General features: G+C 40.7%; 1 protein-coding gene across 2 annotated transcripts in view; it reads left to right on the top strand.

The window, feature by feature from the left end:
- LOC108933753 (phosphofurin acidic cluster sorting protein 2-like) overlaps positions 1-12443 on the top strand; it is a 73852-nt gene that overhangs the window by 48135 nt on the left and 13274 nt on the right. For both annotated transcript variants that reach the window (XM_018751035.2, XM_018751034.2), the window contains exons 7-13: positions 394-474; positions 2416-2475; positions 8002-8153; positions 9051-9144; positions 10561-10644; positions 11545-11672; positions 11893-12025. In XM_018751035.2, the coding sequence (XP_018606551.2) occupies positions 394-474; positions 2416-2475; positions 8002-8153; positions 9051-9144; positions 10561-10644; positions 11545-11672; positions 11893-12025 (732 nt within the window). The remainder of the gene's footprint in view (positions 1-393; positions 475-2415; positions 2476-8001; positions 8154-9050; positions 9145-10560; positions 10645-11544; positions 11673-11892; positions 12026-12443) is intronic.

The following is a 12443-nucleotide window of genomic DNA, read 5'->3' as shown; positions in this document are numbered from 1 at the left end:
CTGCTACTTTGAAGTGGCCATAGCACAGGAGTTAAGGTGTGACCTCTGCTAAATAACTCTGGATCCCTGCATTACTGCATTCTTTCTAATGGTGTGTCCTGACATCTGAACTGTAGCCTGCAGTGTTCATTACATACAGGGTTACAGTGGAGCCAAAGCATTAACAAGACGACCTCATCGGGGAAGGTAGAAACTTGCGTAACATCACTTTTCCTTTATGGGTTTGCTTGTTGCTAATTTGAACGCATAATCTCTCCCGGTTACTTAAGGCGAAAGCAGCCCTTAATGCCTTGAAAACCATCCATTCTGTGGCAAGCAAACAGTGTACATGTGCACAGAGTGTGATACCTACAGAAGGCTGGAAAATTGACTCCCTCGAGTGTTTTTCCCCAGGACCTGTATGACGAAGATGATGAGGTCAGGAAGCCCAAGAAGTCCCGGAGGAAAATGATCAGGACCACCTCCATGACGCGGGTATGAGAGAAGCACTTTGTGGCGCACATCTATAATGGACAGTAAACCCAACTAAGAGGTATCCAAGTACCCAAGAGATAATACTAAGACCAAGTCTCTGCTTACATATCGGAAACTGAATCAAAAGCCCTGACATTGTGCTTTTCCACCTTCATTAGGTGATAAAATGTCAGTTTGTGACTTTTTAGTCTTACGTTTATATTAATTTGTTTAGTAGAAGCTTACAAACAGTTGTCAAAGCATAGGTAATGTGTTTGAAAGCATGCGTCAAGGCATTAAGTAGATGCCTATAAAAGTGAGAATCAGCAAATGTATTTATAATCAATATAGATGGTTTGGCACGACTGAAAGTAGTTGTCAGGAGAATGGGGACAGTAAAAAGTCTGAAATAGATGGGTTTTGAGACCTTCTTTAACTCTAGAAAGTATTCAGCAGTTTTGAGGGACAGAGGAAGTTCTTTCCACCACCTTGCAGCCAAAAGTACGATCCCATGCACTTCTGAATTTGGATCCCTTGAAAGTTGTATAAGTGGCAAGAAGTGGAGGAGCATAATGCTCTGGTTGGGGGTGTAATTTTATATGCTACAATGAAAGTCATGGGAATTGGCCCAGCGTCCATCCAGGCTATTATTCCCTGGCTTACGATTGCTTGTTATAGAACAAGGCTGCCATACACAAACAGCTTGATGGGGTGAGGACAAGGTCATTCATAGCTACTGAGCTGTGCCCTCTCTGACCTCAAAGCTAATGAACCCTCACTGCTTTGTGGAAGTCTGCATGACTCCCCTAAATGTCCCCTAAGCTGAAGAACGGGCCAGGATCCAGGGAGCGGTATGTCATCCACTGTCATATTGGTTTAAATCCCACCAATTCACTCTGCTATATCCCATGTTCCTCCGCTCACGTTTGCTCCCTGCCTGTGCGCTCGGCTTTCTGATTGACCCGGTTATCCGCTCACGGAGACGGCGTGCATGTTTGGGAGTGACTTGAGTTCAAGCCTTTATTCCACGTGAATAGTAAGTGACTTTGTCGGGCAGTCCTGTGGCACAAGGCTGCAGATAGGCTCGCCACTAGCTTCTGGCGTGAAGGACCAGCAGTAGCACACATACTCTACCATGCGGCTGTGCTTCTGTGAAGGAACGTAGTGCTCTTTCTAAAAACTTTACACCAGCGGCTTTCAAAGAAGGGAATAGAAGAGGGTGATTGTAGGCAATTTTCCCTTGGCTTGCTTGTCTTAATTATTCTCATACATTTTTTAGACAAATATTAACTGCAACAGCACACACATAATTTTCTTTAATTTTGTACTGTTACACATACATGGCCAATGATAAGTATTGGTCACTGTCTGTCTGCGTTCTTTTTTTTTTTTTTTTTTGTTTATAGTTGCCCGCCATCCAATATGTGATCAGTTTTAGTCAGTTGATGTATTCAGTTAACTAATCACTTTATTACTCATTAAGGAAGAATTTACTAAGAATAAGTGTTGTTGAGGAAACTGCTCCAATAAAAATTGACAAGGAGTGTTACAGCACAGAATATATGACCTGAGCATGTCAACAGTAGAAAACACTGCTGCTTTACCCCATGTAACAGGTACAGCTAGTAGTGTAGGGGTTAGCACTATGGCCTTTGAACCCAAAGGTCATGGGTTCGATCTCCAGCAGTAGTACCCTTGAGAAAGGTGCTTACCCTAAATTGCTCCAGTAAAATTACCCACCTGTATAAATTGGTAAGTAATTGTAACCTCAACATTATAAGATGCTTTGGAGAAAAGTATCAGCTAAATATAAGTGTGATTTCAAATGCATAATTATCACAACAGTAGAACTATGCATTGCAAGGATTAAGATTGCACTGTAGAGCCCTTGGGTAAAAATGAAAAAGTACTAAAATGTTCAGATCAGCAATAGGGGTTCATACTGACTTCCTTTCTCAACAGCAACCCAACTTCAAGCAGAAGTTTGTGGCCTTATTGAAGAGGTTTAAGGTGACGGATGAGGTGAGTGCATGTTTCTTTGCAGAAGTCGCATTTTGAGCTATCTGCTGTCCAGCACTGGTTGCACACATGTAGAGTGAGGAGAAAAGCACTCTTTGGTCTGGCGATGCTATCAGGTATTGTCATGCCACTGGAAATCAACACGGTGCGGCTCAACTGTGACGGATGAACTGGGCACGTGTGTCAGGCATTGCATACTTTGTAATCCAAAGTGTCATCCAGTCAAAGCAGTTTAGTGTGAGAGCCCAGTGGTCCAAACCTGGATCGTTGGCTGATATCTCAGCTGTTCCCGAGCCAGATAGCAGTTTATTCAAAGCAACTTGAACAGTTTTATATGCTGTACATTTATATGCCTAGATTTGTAAGAAATGTTCTCTCCAACAATGTAATGTTCAGAAAAAGAAAACAGCTGATTTATATATGCCGTTTGCCTTTTATGGAGGTTGTTAGTGTTGATACCTCAACCCAGAGATGTAACTAGGTGTGATACGATGAGACACTGGAACCAGTTTAAATTTATATTTAGTCCTTGCTGCTGTGATTTCCTCATTACAATTTATGCAATCGCATTATAGAAATATTTAGTTTACATATTTTAACCTTGCTCATTGCCACCTGGATCTCTGCCAAATGTTAAATGGTAATGAACATACAGTATTCATTTAATGTTGATATGGATGATTTTGTATATGGATGGAAAAGACCAAACCTTTCAGAATCTGCCAGGTTTTGTAGCCCACAGAAGTCAAATCTTTGTCCACACAGTGTGCCAATCATGTGTTTCACTTTAACACGCTCCCACTCCCCCCAGTTTTTTTTTTTTTTTACTTTTCAGTTTTTATGCCCGTGGTTCATAGACAAACGGCAGGGAAATGCAGCCTTCATGTAACGCGGGGGCACTATTGACTCGCTATTGATCAGTTTTTATCCAAGCAGTGGTTGCAATAGCACTTTGTTTTAAAGCACAGTATGGCTGACAGAGGGAAAACGAAGAAAACTAATTAAACTGCAGCAACAACTGTTGCACCAGCCTCACTTTGTTAGGGTTATATTTTGCCGTTTAGTGTGGCCGACGTGCAGTTCTGTCCGTCACATTTAGATATAAACACAGTGCCGCTTTATCTGAAAAAAAAAAAAAAAAAATTGATTTGTGTGCATTTCTAAGGTTAATCTAATAGCTTTGAGTCTCCTCTGGTCACCCATTCTGGGCTTCTCAGTTGGCTCATGTGGCTGTTGTCCTGGGACCATAATTGCATTAGGAAGAGCAGGAAGGAGGGGAGTATTACCAGGTCACCAGCCAGAGCCTGTCAGAGGCCTTCCGTGTGTGTGTGTGTGTGTGCGCGCACCGGTGATTCCATATCTCGGTCAATCCAAACGTCGACGCATGACTGTCTCAGCGGGGCTGCTGTGATGCTACAGTATATAGGGCAGCAGGCCACATGATAACAGGATGGTCATATAACAAAAACGTCGGCCTTTGTACTTTATTGCATTGCTTGCTGTATAAAATGGTGTAGTCTAAAATTAAAGTTAGCTGGGAGGTCACTTTGGGTAAGTCATGCATTCTTGAAAAACCTTTCATAAGTTATATTCTCGTAAGCTGAAGATGTACATGCAATTAGTTTGCATGGTATAAATTTTTATGCATTCCTGAGCCCCAAAATTTATGGCCATAAATATCAGCAAATCCCATTCAGATTTACACCAATACTTGAATAGCTTGTTTAGCTGTTTCGAAGCTACTAATATATGTAAGTATGTACATAGGTAAGTACACTTATCAAGCACTCACAAACAACCTTTATTGTAAGAAACGATCAGAAAGGTGAAGATAGAAGAACTCGATGAAAACAGCTTGTATGAATTCATACTCGCCACGCCACTCGGCATGGCGTCTCACGATCCGACGTGGGTTCGATTTCAGCTAAGTCTGTGTGCGGTTTGCATGTTCTCCCCTTGTTTGCTTGGGTTTCCTTCCACAGCCAAGGGGAGACTTGGAGGTGACTAAATGGCCTATAGTGTGTGAATTGTGTGTATGCGTTACCTTGTTTGCCTTTATAAATGCGTGAATGCGCGTAGGGAATCCAGTACTCGAATGCAAAGTAATGACCTGTATCCCGGGGTACGACTATGTACAGTTAATGAAACCTTGTTACTGCTGTTGGTGAAACCTCGAGGACTATCTGTTTTTCTCTTGCCTTCCCTCAAGTTTTACTTTGAACATCTGTTCAGCTTCCTGAGATTGTATGTCAAAGCACCTTCGCCCTCTTCAAAACCTCCCCACCGATTTCCTACGGTCCTCAGTGACCACTTCCAAGTGTGTGGTGCACCAAGCTGAGTGGAATCCCCCAAGGACTCACCGGGGAGGTTTCCAGGAAGTCAACACTCTGTTTCTCTGCTTCTCAGTGTGCTGCCAGAGGGCCGAGGCATCAGAGCTTGACATCGATTGATTTAACCAGGGACCATTTGTTTAAAATTACTGCATGGGTTTAGCCACATCCAGGCCAACAGGGAGGATGTTTTTCATGGGCTGCACATGGAAAAGGGCAGAGTGTTTCCTTTTGTTGTGGTTTCCCTCCTTTTTTCAGGTCTCTGAAAATCTTGAATGCCCTTAATGTTCAGCCCTGTGGTTTGACATTATAAAGACTAACGAAACCTGGTTGCAGTTAGAGCGCTTCAGGGAATGAAATGTAAATAATTTGTGGTTTTTAGTGAGTTGTAAGGATCAGATTAATGTTTTGGTTACTTTTTTTTTGTAGAAAGTCGCTTTATCTTTTGGTCCAGTTTACCTTGAGGTGACACAGAGCTCAGTCAAGGGTGTCTTGAAGAATTACAGCTGCTATTAGAAATTTTAAAAGTAGAAGACGTTAATTACACAAACTGCTTTAACGTGACGCAATGTTAAAAGCAATTTATCTGGAACATAGAAGCTTAATTTTACCAAAAGCAGTAGAATTTACAGAGTTTATGGTAGATATGACACTATATAAATAATTTATAAATGTTCTCACAGGCTGCATTTTGTGAAATAGCGAGCCACACGTTGGATACCCCTGAGTTAAGCTATTAAATATTTTGCAAACTTAAAATCTTTTTTTCCATAACTGTCTTAATGTCATTCTGCTTACAGATTCATTCAAGAATGAATGCCTCATTTATGAAGTGCAACGTGTTGTCATGAGATGTAATTATAAAAAAGAAGAATTTGCTTAAAACCACACAGAGGCAGATGTCGCAGTGTGTGCCAAGTTATTTCAAAGCTGACTAACAAGTGCTGGAGGGTCGATTCAACTAAGTAGGAAGTCCTACACATTAATAATGGTTATAAATCATGGCACCTGTAGATGCTTTTCTTGTCTGCTCAAACACAGTTAGTGGTGCTCAATTACTCCAGAATCTCATACTTTACAGGGAAGTTTATTAGGTAATGGAACTCGCACTGTTTCATTTGCAGCTATGTCTTTTTCCAGAGTTGGGGTGAGTGATGGGCACTATGGGTTGTCTGCAGCTCTCATTTCTCTCTGGTTTAGTCTTGTTCCTTTCTCATTTTGCTCATCCCCCTGGGGATTATCCAATCTGGATATGGTTTATCAGACTCCCACACGGGAAAGAAGGGCAGCAGTCAGGTGACAGGCGGTCTCATGGCCTCAGTCTCACACCATCCTCTCTGAAGGTATCAGATATGTCATTTATCTTTAATATTTGGCTTGTAGCCTGAACACATATGCTATTTTTGCTTCAGTGGTTTTGGCAAAGGTATAAATAGTACATATGATTAGCATACAAATTGGATTGGTTAGGCCAGGGAACCGGACTGGAGTGAAGTCAGGGCACAGACCACCCACTTCGAACTATGTTTAAGGACGTTGGCTTCAGGGAAACCTACTGCATACCTAAAGCCTGAAGTAAGTAATTCCAGTGCTGCAGCAAATGACTGCAATTGCATGCAGATTTGAAACTCTTTGTTAGGTTTGTCTACCTATTGTTTGTTGACCACGAGCCCAATGAGGGTGGGATTGCTCAAAAGCATTTATTCTCTTTAAGTTTTGAAAGAATCATTATTATTTTCAATATTCTCAGATTAGGAGACTTTTCACTCACTTTTATACTCCAGGGAGATTATGTTCATGCATAATACACATTTTGCATTTGATAACTATTCAATCTGGCAATTAACACATTCATAACCTTTTCATTAGAGCCTAGTGGCCTGCTTTGTAATCGTTTGATGTCAATAAAATGTCTTTACAATAGATAACTCGAGCTTATTTGAACCTCAAATGTTGTCAGCCCTGCACATGTCCTGTTGTTCAGCAGGTAAAGTACAGATCTTCTCCGCATTCCAATGAATTTAGCATTTGTCCAGCAATGAAGGCGTTTATATTTTTAATGAATTAATGCACCAGTGAGTTTATTATGAGCTGGAGCAAGAAGACTGACACCACATTGTTGACTGATTTTTATGCTACATTCATGGCTATTAAGGGTTTTCCTTATTATTTAATTTCTTGTATTTTTCTTAATTAAGCTGTTGTTATACACCCATGCTATTATTCAAATCTCGCTCCTTCCTCAAAATCTCTCTCTAAGGCAAGTTTTGGGATACGGAACAAACTGTTATTATCACATCATGAGGGAACAAAATGTAATCTTTTCCAGGACTCACCAATTTGCATTCAAAAACCACCCAAAACACACAATCAAAAATGTTATTCTAAGCTGTATATGGAATACCATTGGAATGAAACTAATTGCTCCTGTTATCAAGTTTCATAAGGCACTACTACTGGTGTTACCTTTATATGACTGAAAGGGGTGGGTAGTGGATATTCCACTAGCAGAGTGCACATAACAATGATTCACTATGGAAAAAGTGGGGGAAAATAGCCAAGGATTGTCAACATGAGTTAGAAAATTAAAATAACTCGTAGAATAAACAAACTTTCACCCATTAGATAAAAAAAAAATAAATTAGCAAAAAATTAAATTGCTTAATTTTGTACTGAATAAGCTGAAAAAGGGGGGTTACTGGCTAAGAAAGTTACAAAGATTAGGTTACTACTTGCAAGTTGTTTAATCGTGGTAAATGGAAACTTGCTTTAAGTTTTAACATATTTAAATCTTATTGATTTTATCAACACACTCTGGCTTGAGCGAAAATCTCCACCTGCACTAGCCTTACCTGTCTATTTCTCATGTCGACATACTTTGTGTTTAAATGTAGATAGTGCTTTTTGATAGCCTCAGTAACGGCTTTGCCGAACCTTCAAACCTGACTGTACTGCGCTGACTTATCACTTTCATTATTCTTGTTTTGTTTATATAATAAGTTATTTCCTTTTTGTTCTACAGTTGGTATTTTAATTAGAGTAGCTAGGAAATGGAAAATAACTCAGGCTTCAGTTACAAGTGGTGTGTTGTCAGTTTATGATGACTTATATTCCATGCAAATATGCATTAACATGCATTTTTAATGAATATTACAGAACTTTGGCTCTTCTTAAATATTTTAGTGTGTTTGGGTCACAGGTTCTGGATTCAGACCCAGTGGACCAGACCCAGGAGGTGGAGGAGGATCTGGACTTACTTTATGACAGCCTGGAGGTGTACAACCAGAGTGACAGTGGCCCAGAGATGGAGGACAACGAGAGCGTGTTGAGCACCCCCAAACCCAAACTCAGGTGTGCTCAACAAAAAGGCCTTTCTTGGAAAACGCCAACAGACTTTAATGTAACTTTCACATGTAAATTCCATACCTAAATTACTGTCCATTATTTAAGCAGCCTTTAATCAGTTACATACTACTGAAAAAATATGGCTCTTTTAAGTAAAGAAAATGGGAATAAAAATAAATGAATACTGAAATTTGTCATAGGCCTATGTTTGCATTTCAGAATGACTTGTCAATAAAAAAAAAAAATAAAAAAACATGCGCTCCTTCTATATACTGTACACTGAAGCGTTCAAATAATCAGAACATGACAAAATTAGATTCCTGGCAGTGCAACTGAGCTCGAGCAAGCCTTCATCGTAATCTTATATTGAATTTTATAAGCCAATTTTGAATGTCAGTTTACATTTAACCATTAAACATTTGGCATTGTAATAATGGTATACCCACTGGTTGGGGATCAAACTTTCAAGGAGGCTGCATTTAGTAGCTTGTTTGATTAGAAATGAGTTTTTCCCCTGAGGCTGCCGGCTTTAAGTGCTTGGCTGCTAATGTTTGATTAGGGGACTGTCTGATTATTTAATTTATTCCATGCTGTGGGTTTCCGTAGTCTCTCCCCCTATAAACAGCAGAGCTCAGAGGTTTGTTATTTATGTGTCCCCCACCCGCTTGTTTATATCCTCATTTATTGCTACATTTTGGAGCTGTTTCATTTATTCATTCACTCATTGTCTGCTCATTCACTCATTCACCAGATCTCTCATATGCTCATTTATCCACTACCTCATCCGCTCACTTGAGAACAGTGATTTGAGGCACACGTTCCACTCTGTCTTTCACTCTCATCAGCACATTCATCCACTTGTTCCTCCTGCCTGCCCTCAGCAGACTGGGTTTCTCTTTCCAGGCCGTTTTTTGAAGGGATGTCCCACTCGAGCTCCCAGACAGAGATCGGAAGCCTGCACAGCCAGAAGAGCCAGCCGAGGGAAGCCAGCAGTGCGGTGAGTGCACTCCTGCACCTAACCCACGAACCGCCACCACACCTGCACAGAAAGCTGAGAGTGAACAGAGAGCTGGGCACCGTGCAATTTTCCAATCAATATTGTCACTCTGCCACTGGATTTCTCAGGAAAGATGATCGTCTGTGTTCATGGGACAAATAGTGTTTGTTTTTGACTCTATGGAGGACCTTCACAGCACCACACCTTCCATCAACAACTTGTTCCAGACCGGCATCCCAGGCTCACAGCCAGCAGGATCAGATCTCCATCTAGATCATCAGCCGGCCTTGCTGTACCATTGTATTTTTAGATTTTGACATCAGCAACCCCTTCAGTATCGTTAGATCAACCAGAGCTGCACCCAGTTATGTTCATCCCCTTGAAAGCATATTTATAAGGCTGTGGGGAAGTGGGAGGTGATTTTTAAAGGCTTCATTCTAATGTATCATTACATGGAATCCTAAAAGCCCCTTTTTGTGCTCCAGATGCATCGTAACATGGTTAATGAGACTGTTGCAGCATATTACTTTCCCGAGAATACTCAGGTATTCCTTTGCTTCCATTACAGCAGAGCTGCACTAGAAAAAAAGAAACTGGTCAGGAAATGGAGGGATGTTCAAATGCTATTCGTGTGCAGATCTATCCTGTTAGTTATATGAACAAGATGAACACAAGCATTTGTTTGTTTTTAGAACCATTATATTAGTTGTATGTGTTGAGGTTGTGCTCTGCTCTTTACTTCCTTGAGCTAGTTTCTGGACCTTTAAGAGTGGGTTGTGCAATTTGTTAATTGTCTAATTAACATTTTCATGGTTGTTATGTAATAAATATTTTTTCAATATCCAACCAAGATAAAATTGCATGCAACTACATCCGAAAGAAATTTCTTAGTGCATATGTAATACAGTTCACCTTCACATGAGTGGACTAATTGGTGGGAGAAGGGACCATATGATTGAGCAGTCATTCCAATGTGTCATTTTTTTCATCATTTTCACATGGTAGTATACTTGTTATATGTAAATAAAACCTTTTATTCAAAACATGACGCAATATCACAAATTAAAACAATAACAATGACACACCATGTTGGAAGATGGCACAACTTTTAAAATGATCTCCTTACCAAATCTGCAGTTCTAATTTATTATTAAAAGTTCAATGAAAGTAAATACTTCATGCAGTGAAATAAAGTATTTTTTTTAAGAATTTGTGTTTCTCTCTCTCGCGTTGGAAATTCTGCACAATATATTAAAGAAAATATAGTGATACCTTGGATTGATCTATCATTCCAATATCCAGTGCCTTCAGATCTGCTAATAGGTGGATGAACTGCAATATGTTGACAGACCCACATTTGCACCTGGATGCTGTCTTTAACACAGTGCTGTGTTATTGTTTTGTGTTGCTCTGCAGAGTCGAGACCTCCTATCTCCTGAAACATGCAAAGCGACAGTGCCCAGATACCAAAATGATGCTGCTGCAGAGACGACTACAGGGGTGAGTGTTTTTCGCTGGATAGGGCCTTTACTGAGCAGTTTTCTCTGATAGCCCCATTGCTTTGTCTCATGACCCAAAAACCCACCATCTCTCCTCCTGTTTTCTCCCCCCAATGAATTGACCTGCATTGTGTTCTATTTTTTCTGCTATTGTGACTGGAAGTCGCTTTAGAGAAAAGCGTCTGCTAAATGACGTAACGTAAACGTAACATAAGCGTAAGCATACGAAAAACAGTGACAAAAACAAGCAGAAAGGTGGTGCTGGATCAAGGCAGTCATCAGAGTGCAGTCCATGTGCATGCCCCCGACTCCTTAGCACAAGCCGGATTGACTTTCTTTTCGCTGAGAAACAAACACAGGGGTTAGAGGTTCCTTTGTTAATTCATCGATGTCTAGGTTGCATTGTCAAGTACCAAACACAGCATGAGCTCGATTTCTCCTCAGTCAGGTCTCAGCCCACTACTTTGAGCACCTGTAAGTGTTGCAACCTATGTGTGACTACACAGCACTCTGCAACTGTAAGACTTTGCCTATCTGTACAATTTTTAATATGCTCAGCAGTGGCCCCATGTAGCATGGAAGTTTAAATTCTAGGCTAATTAAGAAAGAGTGTGTGTGACCCAGTGTAAGTAGTGTATCTAGCAGTGTAAGTCACCTTGGGGAATAAAGGTGTGTGGGTTGATAACACTAGAGTTCATTAGAAGTCGCTTTGGAGAAAAGCGTCTGCCAAATAAATAAATGTAATGTAAATGTAAAGATGTAATTACTATGACATAGCCATTGGTATAAATTGGTAAAATGTGGACAATTTCTGTGTGAGTTGTTGTGGATAAAATGGCCCTATTAATTAATATTTATTTTTAAAAATTATACATATCTTAAAATCTCTTTTTCACTCCAGGATACCGAGAGCGAGGAGGTGGGAACTGGGACTGGAGACACCAGTGGTGGCTTGGAAGCCAGTACTGACAAAACCAGCTCAATTGGCAAGCTCTGCAAGACAGAGTCGCAGACCCATATGTCACCTAGGTACCTACAGCCCACGTGGCCGTGCATTATTTCATGTTTAAAATCTTTAACAGAGTCTCTGGTGTCTTTCAACATGAACACCATATTAACAAGGTACCAGTGTTTATTCCAGGTTGCTGCGGTTCTAGCACAGCTTTTTTGACTGCACCAACTCTTTGGCCTTTTTGTGTGTACCACATTTCCCTCGTTGCTGAGTTTATTGTGTTGTCCGTCTTCCCAGCAAAGTAGAGAACAAGGTGCAGCGGCGACCAAGGAGTACCTCCATGAAGGATCGTCAGAACTCCAAAGCCCAGAGTGACCGTACTAGCAGCATCGACAGCGAGACCTCACCGGACTCCCGGCTCACAGCTCAGGTGGGGTTCAGGAGGAGCTCAAGACAGAGGGAGCACAGTGTAAAAGTAAAAGAGAATTGGATTTTAATTTGCTTTTCACAGGTATGTGCAGTAAGAAAAGAAAATAAAATACCAACCCCCTTCACTGAAGAAGCTGATAATCCAAGCCCAGAATTGCAGGAGTCCTCTTGTAGCCTTGTAGACATTGAAAATCAGCAGAACAGAGAGTTGGAGAAAAGAAGACCAAGGCGGTCGTTGTGACTTTTGCCACAGAACAGAGAGCTGCTAGAGAACACTGTTGAAAGATGTTTTTCATTTTCACTGGCTAATGTTCTTTGCTGGTGTGTTTTATAACTTTCCCTGGACATGAACTGGAATTACACTCAGAAGATGGTATTTCTACTGTGTGTTTAAAAGTTTCTTGCTCAACTGACTATAG

The sequence above is a fragment of the Scleropages formosus genome, chromosome 16 (assembly GCF_900964775.1).
Source record: "Scleropages formosus chromosome 16, fSclFor1.1, whole genome shotgun sequence".
Classification (NCBI taxonomy): Eukaryota; Metazoa; Chordata; class Actinopteri; order Osteoglossiformes; family Osteoglossidae; genus Scleropages; species Scleropages formosus.
This window is presented reverse-complemented; position numbering and strand designations above follow the sequence as displayed.